Source organism: Thunnus thynnus, chromosome 3 (genome assembly GCF_963924715.1).
Source record: "Thunnus thynnus chromosome 3, fThuThy2.1, whole genome shotgun sequence".
NCBI lineage: Eukaryota > Metazoa > Chordata > Actinopteri > Scombriformes > Scombridae > Thunnus > Thunnus thynnus.
Genome location: NC_089519.1, coordinates 19,028,303 through 19,053,595, shown reverse-complemented (window position 1 = coordinate 19,053,595; position 25,293 = coordinate 19,028,303). Strand labels below are relative to the sequence as shown.

The 25,293-nt window shown below is 38.8% G+C and overlaps 1 protein-coding gene across 13 annotated transcripts in view; it reads left to right on the top strand.

The window, feature by feature from the left end:
• The window catches only part of camk2d2 (calcium/calmodulin-dependent protein kinase (CaM kinase) II delta 2), a 43,200-nt gene that overhangs the window by 9,541 nt on the left and 8,366 nt on the right, over nt 1-25,293 (top strand). For 4 of the 13 annotated variants that reach the window (XM_067584557.1, XM_067584558.1, XM_067584560.1 and 1 more), the window contains exons 3-14: nt 12,788-12,847; nt 14,871-14,925; nt 15,868-15,933; nt 16,512-16,584; nt 18,149-18,251; nt 18,403-18,486; nt 18,737-18,831; nt 21,259-21,381; nt 21,607-21,690; nt 21,961-22,003; nt 23,172-23,212; nt 24,615-24,674. In XM_067584557.1, coding sequence (XP_067440658.1) covers nt 12,788-12,847; nt 14,871-14,925; nt 15,868-15,933; nt 16,512-16,584; nt 18,149-18,251; nt 18,403-18,486; nt 18,737-18,831; nt 21,259-21,381; nt 21,607-21,690; nt 21,961-22,003; nt 23,172-23,212; nt 24,615-24,674 — 887 coding nt within the window. The remainder of the gene's footprint in view (nt 1-12,787; nt 12,848-14,870; nt 14,926-15,867; nt 15,934-16,511; nt 16,585-18,148; nt 18,252-18,402; nt 18,487-18,736; nt 18,832-21,258; nt 21,382-21,606; nt 21,691-21,960; nt 22,004-23,171; nt 23,213-24,614; nt 24,675-25,293) is intronic. The other 9 variants (XM_067584559.1, XM_067584562.1, XM_067584563.1 and 6 more) reach the window with 3 other exon arrangements.

Genomic DNA, 25,293 nt, shown 5'->3' with positions numbered 1-25,293 from the left:
TACTTCACTTCTAGGGTCACGTGATGACTGAGCTAAACTATCTCCGTGACAAGTTAACTGTCTCCATGAAAATAGCTGATGAAGGCCACAAGATGTGGCCTTCATCAGATAATCAAAATTGCAGCCTTTGCATTTCGAAAATGTCAGGATTTCGATATAAAAACGATTGATTGTTCAGCCCGGAAATAACCTACAGTATGACTAACAAGGGTAATGGACTCTGCAGAAAGCAAGGGCATTCTTAATTACAGAGTAGTGCATCTCCTTCTATCTTTACCTCCCCCCTTTCTCTCTCTTTTATCTCCGCCTATTGTATGTCCTTTTCAACCTCTGTTTTTTTCGATCTGTTTAATTTAGTCTTTCCCCCTAACAATCCTCTCCTACGCTGTCCTCCCTCGTCCACCTCCTCCTTCCTCACCCCTTCTCTGGCTCCCTGGCAGTATGTCGTCACTCTAGCCTGTGTGTTATATAGTTACTTGTTCAATTGTCTATGTATGTGTGTTGTATTGTTTTTCCAGCAGCACTACATAAAGTTTGGATGTTGTGTATGAACACTGAAAGAGGCATTAAAGTGAAATAAGTGGCAAAACACCAATGCATTTCTGTTTTGTCGATGGATGGATGGAAATAGATATATTTCCAGCACTGAAGCAACAAAGCTCAATTTTAGAAAAATGTTTAAAAAATTACAACAGAAACGGTGAGGTGAAAGTCAGATTTGGTGGTCAGAACCTCAGAATGAAAGAGCTTCTTTACAGACTTCCCACTTTGGCACTTCTAAACACCTGAAGCCGAAGGAGGTAAAAGACACAAATTTCTCTGACAGCAGTAAATAAGAAAAAGAATAAGAAATACTTTATTAATCCCAAGGGAAATTTAAGTGTCACAACAGCACTGTCCAGCACACATCACACACAACAATCGAATAAAATAAAATAAATACTTAAATAGTAAAATAGAAAAGGTTGTTATTATACATTGTGCAGTAATTATATATATAGTATATAATAAAATGAGAGTAGTTAGATAGATAAACAGTTATTATCCATCCATTGTGAAATGATAATATAATATAATATAATATAATATAATATAATATAATATAATATAATATAATATAATATAATATAATATATAGTCTCAGCAGACCAAGAATGCAGTGCAGCTGTAACATTTTGCTCTTATTACTTCAATGCTTTTTCTTTCCACAGAGCAAAAAAACTAGATGAAAAGTTAGGAACTTTTACTGGACGGCATTGTGGGTGGATGCAGGAAGAATTTAGCTCAAGTAGATGTAGAAAATGTGAAATTTTCCTTTAAGTATCAAGCGCAACAATGGTATATTTTTTAATGGCTGGCTCATATCTGTTCATATCATATATGTTCAAAGTTTGCACACTTTAATGTGCATACAGTGCTCTCAAACAGGTAGTCTTCTTAAGCTGTGTATTTGCTGTCCTTATTGGTAAGGCTGGATGCTAGTGCCAGCTCTTCTGGTAACCACGGACATACATGGTTGCCTGTTTAAACAGTAGAAATGTTGTGCAAAAAGACTTTTGAATATGGGTACAGTATTTTAGTACCTTGGTGCTACTGATGCTCTTCAGCTGCACCACACAGCTCTTACATCATTGATGTAATCATCATCATAATCATGATAAAGAATGTACATTAGGGCTTTATTGCTGCTTTTAAGTCTGTATTTGTGAGTATAAAAGTGAATTTTAATTTGTGTCTGTTTCTTATTATTGGTGAGTGTCTCCTTGCCAGGATGTCTGGACACCACTACTCTCAGATTAAACCACTTTAACATATTAGTCTAATGTGTGCGTGCCTGCATTACGCTGGATAAGATAAGGTAGACATTACCGTACGTTATAAGACTCCCAGCAATGCCCTGGGGGCAGTTTTATCTCTGACACCAGCCACCTTTTGTTTCAACCCTGAAGTGAAAGCAAGGGAGTTATCAGTCTCATATTTCTTCCTCTATTGGGAACCAGCGGAGGGTGATGGTGTCTCATCGTCCTGGATGGTTTCATTAGACCTACGGGTTCTGTGGGGGGTAGCATGGAACAATACAGAGGAGGACTACTTAGCTGCTGGCCGCAGAGGATGTTATATTCACCCACTACATCTTTTTAATTAAAACTCTTAATTAAATTGGAGCAGAGCAATTTCAGTGCCCTGTTGTGGTGTGTGTGGTGAGTGGATTTGTGTGTGCATTAGGGTTAGGACTTCAGCTAAGGTTTATGTTTATTATCGATTAGTTTATTGATTGTTTAAATGGATTAATCGAATAATGCCCATCACAAATTGCCAGAGGCCAAGGTCATTTTTTCAAACTGCTCATTTTGTTTGGGCAACAGTAACAACAGCCAGAGGTATTCAATTTACGGTGAAAGGAAACAGAGTACATTTGAGAAACTTTGGTTTTTTACTTGATAAATGATTTAAATTATCAATTTAGGAGAGACAGATTGACACATGACCACTATTGCGTCAGACACTCAGCTGACTCACAGGGCACTGTAGCCAGAGAATGGTACAAAGCTAACCTTAGCTAGTGTTGGTTCTCCTTTGCTCAGGAGATGATAGAGTAATTTGTCACGTATGGTCATTTTCAATTCAACTCACTTCAAAAATGTTTTGGTATTGGCTACCCCGATGACTGTATTGTCTTGTATTATATTCCTGGTGGAAAAGAGCAGGTCAGCCAGTGTTCAGCTTTTTATGCCTGCTGCGGCAACTGCTACCCCTGTCAAGAAACAAACATAGACTGTAAAAAATAGCCACTGTGACGTCACCCATTTTTTTGATTTTTGGAGCCAGAAGTGACCATATTTGGACAAGAGGGTGAAGCTGACCTTAACACTAGCTGCAATCTTGGTTAGCACAGTGCATTTACAGTCTGTGGTTAACTGTGATAATGCTAGTGCTAATGCTAATTTTCCCTAGCAAAAAACAGGCTTAAAACTATTAACATAAACTGAACATCTGACACCTTAGAGTATAACCAAATGCTGAGCAAGATTTTTTTAGACGACCAAAATGGTACAATTAACTTTCATGAACTGAAAACACTGAAATAGCGAAGGCTACGGCTACGCCTACGCCTATACTGTGAATCTGGGGTTACGCCATGGTTACGTTACCTAATCAGTGTTGTCACCGTGGTAGCGACTTGTCTGTGACAGCACCCACCTGTAACTCAAAGCGGCCATGCCCTTAATTATGTATAACTTTAAGCCTTAATGAAATTAAAAAAAGGTGAGTTATATAAAAATTCACCCCCAGTACAGTTGTCATGAACAGTGAAATTAGCTGTAGAGACCAAAACCAGGCTGTCAACATGTTTATTTCTGCTGTAAAGTTGGGCATTTTAACATGGGGATCTGTGGCAAACGGTTAGCCCCCAGTCTGAAAAGTGAAGCCAATGCGGAAGTACCTGAAACCTGCGTTCTTTCTAATGGCTAGCAGGGGGTGACTCCACTGGTTGCAAAAAGAAGTCCAATTGTATAGAAGTCTATGAGAAAATGACGGTACTTCTCACTTGATTTATTATCCCAGTAAACACTTTCCTAATGAGTTTATGGTCTCAAACACTAGTTTCAAATCTTCTTCAATATAACATGATGTTCATTTTGTAAATTATGGTCCAATTTAGAGTAAAATAGACGATGAAGCAGCGTATGCTTCAGGTCGTGGCTACATTGTGATTGACAAGTCGCTACCATGGCGACAACATTGATTACATAATGTAACCATGGCGCAACCCCAGATTCACAGAGTACAGTTGTAGCTACCACTACTTCAAAGTGTGTTTTCAGTTCATGGAAGTTAATTGTAACATTTTAGTCACCTAAAAAAGACCCCCTAAGGAGTCAGTTGTTCAGTTGTTCCTTTAAGTACATTTTGTTTTAATGGTTTTAGGCCTGTTTTCGCTGGCTAAAATTAGCATTAGCGTTATTATTATTATATATATATTTTATTATTATTATCACGATCACAGTTAACCACAGATTGTAAATGCACTGTGCTAACCAAGCTAGCAGCTAGAACTAGGGTCAGCTCCACCCTCTTGTCCAAATATGGTCACTTCTGGCTCCAAAAATCAAAGATGGCGACGGTCAAATCGCTAAACTCGAGGCTTCACAACGGCAGTCCACAAACCAATGGGTGACATCACGGTGACTACATCCATATTTTTTTTACAGTGTATGGTCTATAGGGATTCACTGGCTTTTGGAGCCAGCCTCAAGTGGCCATTCGTGGAACTGTAGTTTTTGGCACTTCCACATTGGCTTAATTTTTCAGCCCCGGAGGTTGTCGCTTTGAAACAACATATACCTCAAGTCTGGTTTTTGCACACAGTATGTGCATTGTTGGAAGAATCACCTGCATTAACATCATACACCAACAACAATCTGTGTAATTATTTTACAAATAATTTAATGCAGAATTCCTCTTAAAGTTTTTATTCACACTTTTCATCTGATACAGACACAATGTTTTTAACTGCTAAGTAATATCACTTCACATCATTAGTACAATACCTTGCTACATTAATACAGCAAAATTAAACATTTGTAACCTTTCCTTTGATATTAATGCAATAACAAATGTCACCCTCTTCACATGTATGTATGTAGTTAAGTGTTCCAGTCTGTGTAAAGTCGCTCTGTAGATTACAGGTCACAATGACATTACTAGCCAGTAAATTAACCTACCATTTAACAACAAAGTCGATGGTAAAGACATTTACTGCAGGTGTACATGTCTTGGCTTGAAAAGGTAATAGCAAGCCAAGGCACATAACCATGTAGGCTGTTTCTCCAGAGAGTAGTGTGTTTTTAAAATCACACCAAATAAATAGAAAAAATTGAAATTCCATAAACATTTGATACCATTATCTGATGCAAAAAACCCATATTGCTTTATTTCTAGAGTGTGTTTTATCTTCCAGGGAAATGAGTGCTTGGCACAATGAAATACTGTATAATGTGGGTCTGATTGTGGAAAGAGGCCAGAAATCAGATGACATACATTATTTGGTCAATCAAGCAAGGACAGGATGTTAAAATGTACTCTGTTCAGTATTTGACTATACTTTCCCCTTCAGGTGTTTGTTCTGTCTCTATTTGCGTCTCTGTCTCTTGCTTGTTCCATGTCTGCCTGTGTCTTCTCTGTCTCTAAATCTGGTTGTATTAGACTTACAGGAAGTCAAACTACAGCTTTTTAAAGGCAAAGAAAACACACAAACACACACATAGAGCACTACACTATGCTGCAGTGCGGTTGCAGACGTGACACATCAGAAACTGACTGAAAGAGAAACAAGCAGTGGCGGAGGGAGACAGAGAGGGAAATAGAGGTGGGGGTTATATGGGGTCAGCTTTTTGAAAGCAACTTTTCAGAATCACCCATTGAACTGCAAGAAAACTCTGTAAGCAAACAGGTCTCCCTGGGTCTCCAATATTTTTCTTTGCAGAATTAAGGATAGCTGCCTTCCTATCTGCAAGGTGCATAAATAAAGATTGCTGGTGTGGGAAATTTTTTCTTGAGTCAATAATTATGACAATGAATCAGTAAAGGTCAACAATGAATCAATAATGATCAACTGATATGACTGATAGTCACTGACCCATTTATTTTTATCCAGGAAGGACTATATTGAATCCTTGCCAACAAATTGCAACATATTGAAGGTCATCGTATGATGTCATTTTGGGAGGAATAACTGTATCACAACCATAATTAATGGTGTATAAAATAGCTCAGTTTACAAAAGACTGGTGGAAAATACCAAGAATTGTGAAAACAAGGAATCGTCTTCAAAGATAAGATAAAAATTAGCTCCACAGAAGGAGAAGTTGAATTACGTATATAAGCAAGTGCTTTTGGGACTCTGATTCAGTGTCTGCTCCATGAACCATGGACCTTGGTTACTTTGAAAAATCACTTCCATGCACTTCCATGAATCATGAAAAGTAAAAAAAAAGAGGTGACTCAAGAGTTTGAGTAATTCTTGTGGAAAGCCAATGTTTGTGGAATATTAGGTATTTCTTAAGCAATGCAATATGAATAAAAGCATCTGAGTTGTTTTATTCAGTTATTGCAAAAATGTAGATCTTATCTCCAAGAGATAAAGACAATAACGACATAGGACGCTCTGCTTACGTCAGGCTTGCTGTCTACTAACTAACATAGACGTAAGTGACAACTGGACTGTGTCCAGTTGTGTGTTAAATCCTACTCTGGGTGGCACAGAGGCTACATACTTGGAATGCTGATGCCCAAGAAATAGATAGTTTTAGACAAGATGGTTTATGACTTGACAAATGCAAGAGGTCAGTGCCCAGCAGACAGCAAAGCAGCTGACAGTGCTATCCCTGCACGAGTCTGTTCATTCCACATTTAAGTACATTCATATGAGCAATGTGTGTTCATCTTTTAAAATATTAAAAAGTTGCCCTTTTGAATGTGCTGCATCTAGTATATCACAATAACTCACAAACACAGAAACTTCTGACACAGATTTGCCATAAACAAACTAAACCATCACTAAAAGACTAGAAGCCTCTTGTGGTTGCTGCACTGCATCTTGCACTGTATTTCATCAAGATCTGTTGGATTTTTTTACGACACAAAGAAATATAGTGTTATAATATTTTTGGCAAGAAAAAGGGAGAGTTGTTTTTCTTTTTTTCAGTTTTTTCACAGTAGCAGATTAACAATTTAACGACCAACATGTTTAACTCGAGAAAACCCTTGAGTGAAAGAAATAAAGTTTATATTTGCAGCATAAGGCAACTGGTTATATTGGAAATGTGGTCTTAATCACAAACTGTCATGGTCTTACTGAATATATGAATATAAATTCATTCACTGCTAGACAGAGTAACGTACATACAGACAGACACTCAGACAGGCAGCTTAGATCAAGCTTGAAAGCTTCAGACCATTCTGAATAATAACAGCTGACTGGGGGAGCTTCAAAATTGTCTGCACAATTACATTGGCTTCACATTATGTAGAAATGCTGCTGTCACTTTTAACCACACAAGCAAAAAGTCTCTCACTAGTGTCTGTGGTAGTAAGGCTCAAGCTTGCACACCCACACACACAGATAAAGTATTGTAAAGCATTTTTGTCAGCCAGTCATAACTCATTGTGGTCAGTCTGAGACTTTTTGAGAGTCAGGCAGATTTCATAGTTGACTGCAGCAGAAGTTTGTCCAGTAGAAAGGTGTAAATGTGATTTTCTCCTCCATTAAAAAAGCTCTCTCAGGCTAACATTCAGACAATTAAACCTCCGCTCATGCCTAGCGACACATTATTGACTTGTATGTCTTTGAAGTTTTTCCTTTTTGCTATGAAGCAATAAAGCTAAAACCTGAGCTAACCTCAAGCAAACTGCATTTAAAACATTCATAAAGCTATGACATCTTGTGGACTGCATCACTCTCTCGTTAAAGCTTGTATCCATAGGACTGTCGGACGCTGTCTGGTTTAATATAGTGCAACTTAAGTTTATTCACAAAAAGCCAGCCCCCTGGAAGTGTTAAGTTTCACAGCTCGGTTATATTTTCTCCTGCAAAAATCAACGGCATAGATCCTGTAGTATCACATTTTCCAAGTTCCATTTTCCTGTCTTCCATAACTACTGTAGCATCTTTGCTGAAGTTCAAACGTCATGTCAAATACATCTTGCGACTGCAGAAGGCGATGATAAAAAGTTACTAGGGCATGCATAAAAAACTGTTTAAACACTCTGCTTTTATTTTAGGCTTGTACAGTGCATACACATCTTAGCACTCACAGTAACTGTTGCAGTACAGGATCGTAGTTCTGTAGAGTTTGATAGTTGTGTGTGAACTCTGTCGGCCATTTGCATGCAAGGCTGGTTCCACTGCAGAGGAGAGGAGAGGCCTGACGCTCTGATTGGTGCAGGAGTTGCTAGACAACAGATGTCCAGCCGGCTTGGAGGTGGAGTACCTGTGGAGGAGGGAGAGAGACAGAGGGAGAGAGAGAGAGAGAGAAGAAAAGTGGGGGTGGAAAATGATGAGAAGGGAGTGCGGGAGTGTTATGAACGACATTTATAATGTGCAGAGATAGTACAGTGACAAACCAACACGTACCTTTAAATCCGTGGTGATTTATACTATTTGATTATATTACATTATGCCTGAGGTCCTGAGGTCTAAAACAGCAAAAATAATTTCATTGTAATAACATTGTATTCAAATATTTTTTCTGCTTCAGTATTTACTAAACAGCATCTATGTTGTATGTGTTATCAGTACATACAGTACTGTTTGCCTCATTATCCACGTTTTTTTTTTACTGCAATTTGACACAATTGAAGGTTTTCAAATATGTGACAGATAGGTGTTCTAAAAGTAGAAAGAACAGAAAATGGTTGATGATGATGTTAATTATAATATGTTACAGTATATATTATAAAGCTACTACTTTCAGTCTAAATTGCATGCTTTTAAATTCTGCCTATGATGTACTGTCTTGAGTTTTTTCAGTTGGTACTGTAGCTAACAATCTAACGTTCCTTTAGCATTAAAGCCCCAATCTATGATTGGTGCACAATACCAAATGATGACATTTAATAATGAACATGTCAACTACACAGGCCACAGCTGAAATGTAACCAAGTGGACAAGTGGGCCAAACCAATTAAAAACTGGGGCTCAGTGTTTTCTACAGGTTTGTTTTATTTCTTTTTTATTGTGATCAGCGTCTGTGTAGAGAATTTGTGACATCCAAATATTTAGAGTCAGCTGCAAAACATTGTTTTTTCCAGACTGCTATAGTATATACACCATTCATCCTAATCATTCCACACTTTCAATTACATTTATAAATGGACTATTAAAAGAAGCACAATCTAAAAATTCAAATAGGCTGAGGCTTAAATATCAAAATGTGGAACAGTCTAATTTCAGCAGAGTACTATATGCTTTCTAGTTATTTGTCTGCTGTAAAATGATGATGAATTACAAAGTTGAGTTTTAAATGAATACAGGGTTACTGATTATATAAATGAGATAGCAAAACATTCCTACTTTCTGGTATTTCTGTTAAAATGAACTATTTTGTATATAAAATGTATGTAAAAATCAGTTTTTCACCTTTTGTTTGGTGAGCCAAAGAAAATGGACACATAACAAAACCACTGTAGGACCGATGGAGCACACAACATGATGCTGTTAGACTAAAATAAAGATACCAAAACCAAAACCCGAAAGTGCCATAAAATGAAAGTGCTAGATTATGAAAACTATCACACAGAGTAAATAAAATGCATTTTTTAACATATTGAAGGAAAGACAGAGTTTGTGAGTTGGTCTGAGAGACATGCAAAAGTATTATGTATCATGCAGTTACTGTACATGGCAAGACTGAGGCACAGATGGAAAAATTAGTGACCTTTCTCAGAGGGTCCTGCTCATCATGAAATAATGGCTGAGCTGTGCTTGTTTCTGGTTCTGCCTGTCAGGATGCCTGTCTGCCTTTCTGCTGTTGTGCTTGTCTCCAAAGCTGGCAGAACACCTCAAACAAAATCGAAACTGGCATGTTCTCACAGGCAATATGGCAATCTTGCTACCACACAAAAGCATCCCCCTGTCAGATATTTTTCAAAAATTTCACACAGTCCTCTTCACCAACCCTTCAGTTGGTTAATAGTATCATGTGATTAGTTGTGCTCATTACATGTGGCCCTGGGAAACGTGTTCAGTTTCTTGACAGTTTTCTTTCCATCTCAGGTAGACGTTTCAAGTTCAGCATTTATACAAACCTGTAATTATATGTCAGGGTCTAAATCAAGGCATCACCTGAACAGGTTGTGGCTGTTTGCTCTTTTAATTTGATGGATTTATACTTGGATGGAAGCATGAGAGAATAATTTTAATGAATGTGAACACTTGCTTTGGAAGATCATCAAACTGGTTGGCACACATTCACCTCCTCTTCCGTGGTTTAGGGAGTGAACATACCTTGGTATAACTTACTGTACCAGGGCGGGCTTTAAATCAACTTTTTCTTCTTCTATATTTCTAGTTTTAACTGTACTGCAGCCACAGCTTGTGTTATATTTGTTTCTTATTTCACTGTTTCACTGTTTTTTCTGGCTTCATTTCTTTCTCTTCAGTCTGTCAGTTACAGTGAGTGTACTGGCATTTTTACCCAGCCTTTGAGAACACCTTTGAGTTCTACTTAATTTAAACTGGATCCCCAAGTTTGTCTGTGTGTCTGCCTGTCGCTTCCTATAGATGCACTACACAAGCATAAACAGATACCTGTGCCTATAATGGGAACAAGCTGCCTGGTGTTCTCTGTTGGTCTTGCTTCTGAGCTGAACTGAGTCCACAGTTTCCATAGCATCCAGAAGAGCAGAGGAAGGAGACAAGGTTGAGAGTGAAAAGTAGGCGTCCTATTTTATTTGGAAAAAAAGTAGAACCCATTGCTCTTCTTCCTCTCCCTCTCTTTCTCTCTTTCTCTTCCTCTTTGCGTCCCCAGGCAAAGCTGAAATGGGTCGCCTCAACACTGTACTGCATTACTCATTCTAACGACTGCTTCTTTGACTCATTTGTTCTGAATCAGAGTCACTGGACTTTGGTCTCTTCTGACAGAAAGATTTTAAAGTAACTTATTTCACTAAGGCAGATAAAATGATTCTGGTCTCACAAGATGCCCTCAGAGGCCTCTTGGATCACATGTCATCTAAGCCTCTCTGTGGTCACATGGCAGAAGTACAGTAACCGCAAATGCCAGCTGTCCTTACTGTTTGTCTGTGGAGACTATGTTGTGTTCAGTTTGTGAAATTTGGTGATTTACTATAAGCCAGCAGGAGAGTAGGGAGCAGGTTGAGGAGAGCCTGAAGAGGTGGAGATATGTACTGGAGAGAAGAGGAATGAAAGTCAGTAGGAGCAAGACAGAATACATGTGCATGAATGCAAGGGAGGACAGCAGAACGATGAGGAGGTGGTGAAGATGGATGAGTTTAAATACTAGGGGTCAACTGTTCAAAGTAGTCTGAGTGTGGAAGAGAGGTGAAGAAGAGAGTATGGCAGGACGGAGTGGGTAGAGAAGAATTCCAGGAGTGATCTGTGACAGAAGGGTGAAAGAGAAGGTTCACAGGAGGATCGTTAGACCAGCTGTGTTGTATGGTTTGGAGGAGGTGGCGCACCCTAGCGGGAACAGTCGAAAGAAGAAGAAGACTATTGGTCATCATGCACGATATGTAACATGATTAACAACTGCCTCTTTAGAGTCATCTCTGATATTTATCATTTTCAGTATCTAAGTAAACTTCCCACATTTAAAGTGAGTACCCAATGCTCACTGCCACTCCAGCATGATGTATATAATCATATATTGAAAGAGCGGTATAGTTTCTTGTAATATAAATTCTATTCACACAAACAGTTTATAAATAACCAGATGTGAAAGTCTGGTTTTGGCTGATTCTGTGAATTAAATATTAACAGAAGTAACTTTATCACATTGATGTAGAAATCCTCTAGGCTCCAAAACTAAGCATCACATTAACATAAAGCAGAAATGATTTAGTCAATTAATTGAAAATGGATTAATTGACTGACAGACAAATAATTTACCTAATTTTAAGTAAGTACCTAATTTTCTCTATGTCCAGCTTCTGGTTTGCTGCTTTTTTGTCTTTCTCGATAATAATAATGAATATTTTCAGGTTTTGTGGTGTTAGCCAGAAATTTTTTTTTATATTTTTCAGTAAAATGTTTCACCTAATGATTAATTGAGAAAAAGCAGCTCTAGCCTATTGCGACCTGACATAGCTACTTATAAAATATATATATAAGATATATAAAAACCTGACTATTAAAAATGTCCATCTTCTCATTAAGTGCTGGGTAACTATTTAATATTATGGTTTACTGACTTTCAGTGGTGTCATATAGTGATGATATAATTGTATTGTATTGTAATCAAACTAAAAAAAAGTTACTGAAAGTTTTATTTTCCCGTGTGAAGAGATTAGCTTAATGTAACAGTGTAATGCAGTTCATTATACTAAATGTGAAATTATGTTTTAAGATGATACATGATTTTGCGTACATTTGAAATATCATAATTATATATCAGTTGTAGTGGAAAAATATTGTTAAGATTGTGATAATGATTTCAACTGTATCATCCTGCCCGACTCTCACGGTGTACCATATATTATCATGTCCCCCAATCCCAGACTTTTGTAATAAAGAAATATTAAATGTAAAAAAGCCTCATGATCTTTACATTTAACATGGGTTAAGCTTTCGAATAAGTGAAATTTGATTTGTTTCCTTGTGAATTTATTTTGCCTTCAGGGCAGCAAAAGAAACCTCTAAGCACATAGCAGGAACTCATATTGAGCCTTGACACAGGAGGTTAATATGAATCTAAATTGACAGCTCACTGTATTTGTTGTTCACTGTTGCCTGTCTGTTTGTGGCACATAAGCAAGAGCATATCAGGTCACATTATTTTTGTCAAGCATTTCAGTTCTGATAAGGAAAAGAACTGGGCTCACACAAAGCCAACACACACACAATACATGCACAAACTCACACATGCAGAAACACACACTAACGCCAACAGCAAACACTGCCCTGTTTCCTCCACTGAGTTGAAAAACTAACTTGCAGCCAACTTCATGTTAGATGATTCAGAAAGCCAATCATAGCAGGGAATAATGAAGAGCATTAAAAATAAAATACCTCTCTGTGTTTGTGCCTCCTCTGTTTTTCTTTCAGATCATCAAAAGCTGGAGAGAGAGGCGAGGATTTGCCGTTTACTGAAGCACCCCAACATCGGTGAGCTGCGAGTCCTCAATCTCAAAACATTCACACACAAGCACACACGCATACAAAATGAAAACACACAGATTTTGTTCAGGTCTCTGGTGAATCGAGCTATGGCTATTCATCTTCTAGACACAGTTATGAGAGAAAGATAGAGAGAGAGAGAAAAATCAAGTGTGTGTATGTGTGTGTACACAGGTATCTAATGATGATGTATCTGTTTGCTCTCCCAGCTGAGTCATCAAAAAGACGAGAAGCCCTACACCCGCTTTCTAAACCACTGACCCTTTACACTCTCCTCCTCATTATACCTCTGATAGAACCTGTCTCTCCTCTTTTGTTCTTTTCACACTCATCCACACATGCCCTTTCTTTTCTTCGCTGTCATTATTTCACCTTTCTCAAACCAGTTCTGCACCACTGCTGCTGTTCCAGTCAGTTTCCCTGATAACTCTGCTCTCATGAAGTTTGGCAACAACTATGTCTTTCGACATTTCGCCTGCCAGTCTTGGGAACTTTCAAGACCATGCTTAGTAGAAAAAAGGACTGATTTTGTGATTTTGGAGGTACTACAATGGAATGATATAGGCCACAATGTATTCTTTAATTAATTATATCAAAACTTTTAAGCACAGAAGCTACAAATTATTTTTATCTACAATCTACAACTGGCAGTGACATAACTCTGTGTAAAACCACATATTTAATTTTTTACACTTTTAAACACTGGTTTTTGTGATAATTAAACAAACAAGATACAATGTGTTGATCAGTGACCTTTAGAGGTTTACCTTTGGACAGCTGTTTCCCCCTAGCTTCATATTTAGTGTATATACAGGAGAGTAGTATCAATCTTCTCCTCTAACTCTCCGCAAGCAAGTGCAAACAGCATATATACTTGCATTTTTAACTATTCCTTTAAACACCAAAGATCAGAATGGAAGCAATATAGAAACTGTGTTGCCTGATATGACATATTTAAACTTTTGGATGGAAATGCCTATAATCTATAAATCTCTCTATAATTATATAATAAACAATGTATCAAACGACAATGTGTGATGTGAGAGGCGTCGCTCGTATTGATGAACCTACAGAGAATTATAACTTTATAACCTTTAGCCGTCCGGCTCGCAACTTTACTGTTTTGGTTCACTCTCACCACTCTTATAATGTTGTTTTTGTCCGCAGCAGGCAGCTGTTTTCAGAGAAAAAGCTCTAAAAACCTACTGTACACCTCCTGCTCACCACCAAACAGCTAACAGACACAGTTGGAGACTAGCTGGTTAACGGCTAAAGAGCCAGATATTTCCCTCAGAAGTTTATTAATGACCAAAAGCAGAGCTAAAGACTTACATGATGCTCCCAAGTGGCCAAAAAATCAGTTCATGCGGGTTTAAAAAAAATGTCAGCTCACTATCTTTAAATCCAAAACAAGGTCAGAGATTAACAATCAGCATTAACATGTACAAATCATTTACTATTTCCCTGACCTCAATGCAACAGTGTGTGAATGCAGATTTGTTACTCAGGTTATCAACACGTTTTGATTGTTTAAATAACTTGAGGCATCAAGCGCATTCCAGAAAGAAAACATGCATAGCTCATAATTGTGGCTTTTGTATAGTGAGCTATACTCTATAATTTGAATTTGATTATAGGGCTCATTTGAGTCATAGTTGTTCTCACAGGTTTTCTCTAATCACAGTGATTGTGGGCACGGCAACTGTGCTAAGAAACTTTTCAGAATGCAAGCACACTTAATAACAGCGTGAATCATCACATTAAGTGGAAGTAGAATATATTATGCATTGAAAACCCATTTTACTACTTGATTCACACTCCTGTATACGTTGCATATTACCACTGTATCTCTGACACATCTGATTACCGAAAACCAAACTCTGAGGCTCAGCAACAGAAAGAAGGATGCAAATAACAAGTATTGACTTTGGTATTGGAGTATTGACTGCTTTCTCTTTTCCTTTTCTGTCCTGTGTTTGTGTTTGGCGTGTTTGTTAAATCTCCTCTACAGTACGGCTCCATGACAGCATATCAGAAGAGGGTTTCCACTATTTGGTGTTTGATCTGTGAGTAACAGACTCACCCACACACGTGCCCACACACAAGGGTGTGTTTGTAGAAAGTCCTTGGGTAGATCTGTGCCCATACAAACCTTATGAGGAAAGTCACACACACAATCACACACACACCCCCAAAATCCGAGAAAAGAAACATACAACATGCAGAAAAACATGTAGAAAAGGGATATTTTCATCTGCTTTGCCTGCAGTGTCCCATCCACGGCCGGCATGTTTTACACAACCACAGCGTGCTGATTAAGCAAATAACATGAAAGCTGTCTGTATGTAGCCTAACCGTTTATCTGAGTTTGTCATGCATCTTAATATTTGCCAAATTCTTCTAAACTTATCTGCTGGCTGAGACAAACCAGTCCCTCCTCTCTCTGCCAGCGGTATCTGCAGGCAGAAAATCACATTGGTACCAGAGGGAGGGGGACAGAGGACAGGATGAAAGACTGCCTGCGCAGAGAGCAGCTGCACACATGCCCCTTGAATTGGGTTGTGGGTTGCCAGGTTGCGGTGACCAATGGGTTAAAATTTTATGTAGTGTGTGGATTGTGTGTGTTGATTGTGTTTCAAAGACAATCTGGCAACTATGAAACTTATTCGTAACAAAGTTTGAGGGCCAAAGTTTTAGGGAAAATTACTAGAGTTTCATTGGAGAAACAATAAAACAAGAGGGTGTGGTGATATGGCCTTGAAATACGTGAGAAATTTGTGAGAAATATGGGTGAAATACAGAAGAAACCCAGGAAAAATGGGAGTGTTGGCAGGTCTGACTCACACCCTCTTGCACATTCCTGCACAAAAATACATTCCCACAAACATGCACATGAAAAATTAATACATAAATATATATATAAATATATATATGCAAAAACATTGCTTGTTTTAGTTTTCAATACAGAGCAACGGAAACATGTTCACTGTAATGTTGTCTCTTCACAGGGTGACAGGAGGAGAGCTGTTCGAGGACATTGTGGCCAGGGAGTACTATAGCGAGGCTGATGCCAGGTAGCGCACACACCCACCCACACACACAGATACACTGCTGAGCACAGCAGCCATTATGCATCTCTGTCTGTTACTGGAGAGAACAACTGTGTGCGCATGTTTTTGTATATTTGTGTGTTTCACATATGGTCGTCTCAGAGGTGTGATACAGCTGCCTTGTCTCTGAGGCATCTCAAAGAGTTATTTATAAAGGTGATTAACGACATATAGCCTGCAGTATTAATCATACACAGCCTACCTTACACTGCTAGCTTTATGTTGCTGCCTCCCCAGAGAGAGAGAGAAAGAGGAAGTTTTTTCTTTCATAGACATTGTATAGCTTTGGTTTGTCTGTACACTAAGAGAAAAATTACTTACCTTCATGTGACTTCATGTCATCTTTCATGAAAACAGCATCATATGTAAGTGACTAATGAGAGAGACATATTATACATTGTTATGGGATTGTTTCCTCTTCTCTTCTCTTCAATTAATTTCCTTCCTTCTCTCTTTTTCTCTGCTTTTCTTCCTGTCCTTTTATTCCTTACCTCTCTGACTGTCCTTACATTTGTTCCATCACATTACTCCCCGGCCCTTAGCCACTGCATACAGCAGATCCTGGAGAGTGTCCATCACTGCCATGTTAATGGGATCGTCCACAGGGATCTGAAGGTTTGTATGACCGCAGCCCCGGCTGCAGCCCTGATTAGTCTGACTCTGTACAACAGATGGCAATGTTAAGAAAGAGCCAGTGAATCCCCACACACTCCTTCCCTTTGCATCCACACATTTTGCTTCTTTTATAATCTGCTCAATAAAATAAAACTGAAATTACTTTTTTTCAGAACTTTTTGTAGTTTTCACATTCTCTCATTCTCAATGTAGAGGCCCAAAAGCTTTGAATGGTTAATAAAGCTGATTTGAGCTTGACCTCAGCTTTGAAATTTGCAATTCTCATTTTCAGATATACTGCTATCCTATATTGTTACATTACACCCTTGTTGAGCTAGTCAATATTCTTTATTCAATACCCGTCCTGCCAATATCAAGAATAAAGATCCTCCTCTAATACTATCCTTTGTGTTTGTGTGAATGTGTGTGTGAGTGTAGCACATTGGTGACAGGAATAGGAGCAATCACGCACCAGAAACTCAGGAATGATAACCATTTGCATAATTATGTAAAAATTATGTTGGGATGTAAAAGATTTTCCAAGGTCATGAATATTCTAATGGTAGTCTGTATTCTCATAACCTCCCAAGAGCATTTTTATGTGACAGAAAGAGCGAGGATAATGCAAGAAAGCTCTCTTGAATTTGTTCAAATGGACTGTGAACATACTACTGCATCAAATAAACATGATGATTTATCAGATTTCTGATCTGTCGACTTTATTAGGGGATATAGCCTTTGCTGAGGTGATTCTGAAGTTTTCATATGCTTCATAATCAGGATGATTTATTCATCATTATGTAAATTATTATGTAGATGTGTCCAGTTGTCAGTTAGTGTCTGTGTCCTGTTGAGTCATATGTCTACCAGAAACTGAGTGCTCACAGACTGTCTGTGTTTAGAGTATCTAAATGTCAGAAAATGTATAATTCATTAGAGCACACTGTCTAACTGGCCTTAGGTTAGCAAAGACCTTTTTGCACCTGTGTCCATGTGTGTGTTTGAGAGTGTGTTTGAGAGTGTGTGTGCACGTGTGCTTGCTGGGGGCCCGCATGTATTTGTGATTGTGCTAAACTGTGTTAGTGTGCGGTATGTGTTTGTTGTTACCCATATGTGGCTGAGTCACTTGTTTTTACATCCACGTCTCCTGTTACACCACACCTCACCCCCTGTATCCTTCTCCCTGCAGTGTGCACTTTGTTCCCACTTATGGATTTTAACAGTGGATTGGTGTTACTGTGGACAAGCACATCATGTCCGCTACCAATTCACTCCTTCAGAATCCATCAGACTGAGGGAACAAGTCCACAGCTTCAGTGGTGGAAGTGTTCGTGGTCACGTAGAGATTTGGTCCCGTGCACATGTCTGTAACTCTGTCATTTTGTGTGGCAGAAAGGGACTTGCCTCAGACACTGATTTAAGAGCAGTTTAGCATCGTTGACCCCTAATAGTTTGAATTAGGATTTGGTTTGGCTAATCTGATTTTAGATCTGTGTCTGTGGGCGGCTTGTTCCCAGAGCGTGTGACCTCTCACCTCTAACCTGTTTGACTCCGCCCCCCCCAGCCTGAGAACCTTCTATTGGCCAGTAAGCTGAAGGGGGCGGCGGTCAAGTTGGCTGACTTTGGGCTGGCTATCGAGGTGCAGGGGGACCAGCAGGCATGGTTTGGTGAGTATTCACCCATCCATTTTTAAACCTGAATCAGTTGGCCAATCAAGCAACCAACCAATCATTTAGTTAGTCCAGAAACAGCCTAGTCACTGAATTGCTCCCGCCTACCATTCCACATCTCCTCCCTCCCTCCATATCACTCCTCCAGGTTTTGCTGGCACCCCGGGCTACTTGTCTCCAGAGGTTCTAAGGAAAGACCCATATGGGAAACCAGTTGACATGTGGGCTTGTGGTAAATAACATTTGAGTTCTCTCACTGTTGGTATGAATTTGATGCTGGAGCAATCCTCAATCTATGGCCTTGTCTGACCTGGTCAGGTGTTAGCTTCATGTTGTTTCAAGTGTTTTGTACTGTGTTGAATGAGTGAATGTTATTTTGTTGGTGAATAATGGTTAAAGGTGATATCAGTACACAATGCTACAGTACATAGGGATTTGCTATTAACATGCTGAACTTCACATGTCACATCTTTCACTTCCAGGTGTGATTTTATACATCCTGCTGGTGGGCTACCCTCCCTTCTGGGATGAGGACCAGCACCGCCTCTACCAACAAATCAAGGCTGGGGCCTATGATGTAAGTGTGCTCATACATACGACACACACGTACACAATCACTTAGGAGAGTCTGAATGTTTTAGAGCTGCTTGCCTGGCTTAGGGATGGCAATGTTGGTTGGTCGGTCCACCACTTTGGTCCAGACTGAAATAGCTTAACAACTTATTGGATGGATTGCCAGGAAATTTAGTTTATTGTACATATATCCATGGTGCCAAGAGGCTGAATCTGTATGATCCCAAGATTTTTACTCTAGTGCCACCACCAAAGTTTTCAATTATCCTGCTAAATATTTCAACATCTACAGAATGGATTGGCACAAAATCATGGTTCCCAGAGAATGTGTCCTCATGACTTTGGTGATCCCTTAACTTTTCATCATGTCACAATTTTTATCAAAATAACACTTTACTTTCTGACCAAATACCTGCAGAGCTAATGACATTCCCATTAGCCTCAGCTGTAGGGGAGAACAGGGTAAATAGAGCCAGTGGGTATAATGAGCCACCCCCTTTATCTAGATAACCATAAGCAAAATTAATCATGTGATCACAAATTAAGAAAGTATAGTTCACATTACTCAATGTAATGTTGTAATGTCTTGGACTCAAGCACATGAAGAGAGTGGTCAGCAAAACAGAGCAAAAAAAAAAGATTTTTGTCATGCCAAGTGAATTGATCATGTCACTAAAGTTATCAGTCTTGTATCTTAATTAAAAAAAGACAAGTTTTGGACGTTATTACATGTTGATTTAAGTCAGTGTAAGCTACAAAACAAGGTCATAAACTTAGCATAACTGTGGATCTGAGCCACTGTGTGAAACAGTTCTGTCGAAATGAATGTAGTGGGGTAAAATGTGCCAGTGACATTGCAGCAAGTTGAGTCAATGGCTGATGGTTGAGTTAATGTTTGATCACTGTTTAAAGTATTACAATGTTGATGACTAAATACCTAATTGTTGACTGATGTAAAGTTTAAGCCACACACAAACATGCTGTACATACAGAAGGGTGGCAAATTAAAGGAAAAGCCAACATAAAGTGTCTTAGTAACGTGTTGGGCCACCAGAACAGCATCAATACACATGTTACATGTTCCTAACAGATACCATCAAAGGTGAAGTGTGGGACTCGGTCGTTGTAACTTTAGAGCAAATGTCCAGGGAGGAAAGGCAGATAAGGATTTGGCCTTCAACTTTTAATTCTCAGCAGAGACCGAAAGAAACTCCCTAGAGATACGGTGAATTAATTAAAAATAACTGTTAGGGTGATGAATATAGGATGATTGTGATGCATGTGGCTGTATATGCAAATACCAACACTGAACCTCATTCAGTATCTCTTCAGCCTAGCACACTAGGAGATTTAGACTTGCAAATATATATTCTGGATATTGCAATAAAACTCTGAAAGACAACTTGCACTCTGTGAATTCATCTTAAATTTCCACCACAGTCATCCTGGAAGAAACAACTCCCATCAAGGTAGAAATGTTTGATCACAGGATAAAGGTGATCACTCAGAACAACTTTGTATTGATTAGCAGTAACTCTTCCTTCTAAGGGGACAAGTGGACCCAAACCATGCCAGCAAAATGCCCCCCAAAGCATAACAGAGCCACCAGATCCCCTCACTGTAGGGGTCAAGCATTCAGACCTGGACCAGTTTTTCCTTTAATTTGTCACCCGTCTCTGTATACACAAAAGCACATTTACACACACATTCTTTCTGTGGCTAACACACAAAGATCACAGTTTAATCTTTACTGAAAACGTTAAGGTAACATGTTTGTTAAATTGATGGCATTAATTAAGTTCAAAATGATCTCAAATTAGTTTGATTTTGTACAATTTTTATATCAGTATTTAATGGTAACACTATTTACCCATAGAGCGCTCAATTTCCCCCATCCCCATGCTCATTTTACCCCCACCTTGGGGTAAGTTGTGCCATAGGACTAACTTTTTTTGATGGGTCATTGTTCTAAAACCATAACAATTAGATAACTTGTTTTAATTTCCATGGGCACACAACAACCTGAGGTATATATAGTTACTATTATTTGAAACAAATACACTCTCATTTGCAATAAAATCATCAAATGTAAAAAGAAGCTCATGTTACCCCGTTCTCCCCTACTTTGTGTTTAGTATGAATTAATAAATGTTAGCATGCTAATAGGCTAAACTGAAATGGCAAGCATGGTGAATATCACTATTTTAGCATTGAATGCATGTAAGTATGATGACGTAAGCATAACTCAAAGCACCAATGTGTATAAGTATGGCTGTAGTCTATTATAAGCAGTCATTTTCTGACCCTTCACCCAGGTTTTTCTTTTTTGCCTCATTACAAGAAGGATATTATCAATGTGTGTAGCAATGTTTCGATTTTAATTAGCTTTAGCTTTGTAATGAGTGATTGACACTGTGTTGTTTTTTGACAGTTCCCATCCCCAGAGTGGGACACTGTAACCCCTGAGGCCAAAGATCTGATCAACAAGATGCTAACCATCAACCCCAGTAAACGCATCACTGCTGCAGAGGCCCTCAAACACCCTTGGATCTGCGTATGTGTCGCACATACAAACAGAGAAGCAGTAACACAAAGAAATACAGATGCAAAACAGAAATAAAGACCCACACACTGACAATCATAAACTGTTGTAGTAACAGAATGCCTCACTGGCAGTTCTGTTATATTATTCAACTTCTACAAACACACATAACACATAACTCTCCACAGTCTTGTTGCCAAAACATCCACATCATTCTCTCCTAATCCTCAAATGCAGCAACGGTCCACTGTAGCCTCCATGATGCACAGGCAGGAGACTGTGGAGTGCCTGAAGAAATTCAACGCCAGGAGGAAACTCAAGGTGAGACTTCTGGCAATCATTCATGTTTCTATTTATGTAGAATAATCCATCCAGCCATCTTTCTTTTCCCCTTCTCTCTGTCTTCCGCACTCAAGACTTCTTGGGGTAACTCAGTAAAATGATGACTTGTTATCTGAAACCTTCAAGTTACCCTTTTGCTGTGCTCCTCTCTCTTGCTGTAACCTTATAACCAATCTTCCTTTTTCTGTCTCCTCTTTCCTTACCTCCATCATCGTTCCCTCCTTCTTTCCTTCTTTTCTATCACTGCAGGGAGCCATTTTGACCACTTTGCTGGTCACAAGAAACTTCTCAGGTATGTTTTTCACAGCCTGCCATACAAGACCTGGTCCCCCAAACACAACTTATAAACTAAAACTGCTCATTAGCCTTTAATGTTGAAGACAGTATGGTTAGGCATCCATTTAAATATTCATCTTCTAATTATGAGGAAACAGATCAGAGGCACTACAAAATAAGTAAAAATATGAAAACTATCAAACTTTTGATGCTTTTTTACCTATTTTTGAATGCCTTCAATCTGTTTATCTATAGAATAAAGATGATCTTGGTGCAAAGATGCCACTGGTAAACAGAGTCATCTCACGTTATCTTTCTCCTCTTTAGCTGATGCTCTTCCACTCTGTTTCTATCATACCTTTTTGCATGTATTTTCTTTGACCTATCTCTATTTTCTCAGGCTCTTACTGGCCTGCTTTCTCTCTTCATTCTACAATAAAATGCATCAGTGCATTTGTGTCTCTTTTTAATTCATCATTTTCTTCCTTTTTTCAATTTTCTTTCCTTCTTTTGTTTGGATTGTGGTATCCATTTGAGGTAAGATTTTTGGAATGATGGGATGAAGTGGGTGGGGTTGGGCCCAACTAATAAGTTAATGATGTTTAGACTTTTTCACTTTTCTAGTAGCTGATCACATATGCATGAAGATGAGGTGTTTGGGAGTCGAAAGAGCAATATTGAACCTCAACGCTTGCTAAAGTGATGATATGAGATCAGAAATTTATACCAGGATACAGCATGTATTTTGAAACAGAGTTTAGTATTTGGATTCTTAATACCGTGAGAAATAGAGGGAGAAGAATTGGTGGAACTGTATGTATGGTTGCTAGAAGGTAAGTGCATGTTCATGTGTGCAAATGTCAATTTAAGAATGCTGCGCGAGTCTGTTGGAAATAGGTTGGTTATCCCTTTCATCACCTGCTAAATACACAATCAATAAACTACCTGCCCCTCAGCCACTCACAAATGAATTAGTATGTAGCAGGAGAACAATATTGCATAAATGATGATGCCATTTGGAGCGTCAGCTGCATTGCATTATGGATGTTGGAGTTGGATTTTGCACCTGGAGTTTGAAGATAAGCACAGTAGACTGATATGCTTGCTGCATGATAGTTTGGCCTCAGGCTTTGGACTCAGTTTGTGAACTCTCATGTTGAAGTGTTGTCTCTTTCCCTTTACAGCAGCCAAGAGTTTGCTCAACAAGAAGGCAGACGGTGTTAAGGTGAGTTGCTTTGCAAAGTGAAGAAATCACTTAGTTTCTTGCATTAGTCTGCTGGAACGTTCAGTGTCTGAGGAGCCTTATAGATAATTATTATGCATTGTGCACTTAACAACATCATCATTCAGGGACAGTCTCTCAAAGCAGTGGGCAGTGGTTGTTATTTTCTTAGCTTGATCTCACAGTTGTTCTCGTGGCATAGCAGACCACAATGATTTTGTATGAGTTACATATCTAGTTTAAACATCCTTTTTTTTTTAAAAAAAAACAAAAAAAAAAAACAAAAAAAAAACCTTTGGTGTTTCCTCCTGTCTCTATTTTCTGAATGGACCATGTCTCATATTTTCCATAATAATTTCATCTTAACTACAGAGACCCGTTGTGCCCTATCCTATTTCTCTGTGTTTTTAGGGCTCGGTCTGAAAATAACACTTGATGCAGAGGTGCATGTGTTCACATGTGTGTGTGCACATACACAATGTTGAGAGTTTTGTATGACTGACTAATTCAATGTGGCTGTTTTACATGTAAGTGAATCTTGATTTGAGATTGGACCTCTGAATACATTGTATGAATCAGTGTTTGGGTCTTTCTCAGGCCTACAGTGTGTCACATTGGGAGGCCCATTCCAGGGAGTTTATTCGTCATTCATGTGACCCCCATCACATTACAGCAGAATAGAATAAAAAGTAGCCCTCACAGAGAGCAGAGTCAAAAATGAAGGGATATGTCTGCAATGAGAAATGTGAAATATGTAGTAGTAGATTTTTGACATACTAAATGTATAAAAAATCCTGTATTGATTTCCTTTATTACAATTTTTGACAACTACTTACATACAATGTCTTATTTGTAGGCAGCTAATGGTAGAAGAGTGTATTCATTCAGTGAAAATGTTTTGCCCACATTTGTTTTTAGATTATTCAATTTTTATGTCTGTCTTTCAGTAAAAGGTTGGACTGATACATATCTACAATAATATAAATGGATGAGGAAAGTTTTTTGGAAATATCTAAGCTGGCCTGTCAGCAGTGTTTCCTATTTCTTTATTTGTCAGCTTTCAAGTAAATGTTTTTGTACTTGGCGCTAACTTGTCAGACAGGGAGGGTGGTCAAAACAACATTCCAATTGTCTCCTGTTCTCCTGTTATCACTAACAGCCTCTTATCTTCTCCCAAGTTTTGAATTCAGTCAAAATTTGTTATCTATTCAGAAATTTGGGGCTTTCCTCAATGCATCAACCCTCTTGCTTCTTAAAGTACGTAGATTCCATAAAGAGGTCTTGATTGTTAACAATGTAACCCTCAGCAGATCTTTGGCACACATGAGTTGGGATGATCACTTTGGAATGGACCTTAGTCAGTGTGTGTGTATGTGTCATATCCCCTCTACACTACCCCCTGCAGGTCAACAACAAAGCCAACACAGTGACCAGTCCTAAAGACACTGGCCCTGCCCCTGCACTGGTATACACACTCAGCGTCACCACACCTTCATCCACAAAACCCTTCACACCTCCCCACTTCACATCCCACCGTGGAGGAGGTACAGGTTCACCCTTTCACACAGGGTTGCATCATTTCCTGTTTGATCTCAGCCTTTCTTGATAAGAATTAAATTCTTAACCAGGTGTATGAGAATATAGAATATATCATGGGTACTAACATGGGGTGAAACAGACGTCTAGCTCAACTGTGGGCTATCCCTGAATGAAATAGTGTGTAAAAGCTTTTGTGACTGCGCAGCATGTCCAGCTCCAGCATATTTGATACTGCTAACCATTAAAGATAACGTATTTATAATTCAGACTGATGTGTTCATTCACTCATCTGAATTAGCAGAGCATGCATGAGGCATATAGAGCTTGGCCAGTTTGGATTTGCTGGATCTGTATAGCATTAATGTCAGGCTGAAATAATAAGCCTTTATAAACATGTTTGGATTGGGCTTCGACCAGTGTGGTTCTAAATCTGTAGTTAGGGACAACCTTTACCTCAAACCCTCTGCTCTTTGTCCCCTTTTTCTCTGCAAGAACCCCTCCTCTCTCCCTCCTTACACACCTACACAATGCATGTGCTCCTCCCA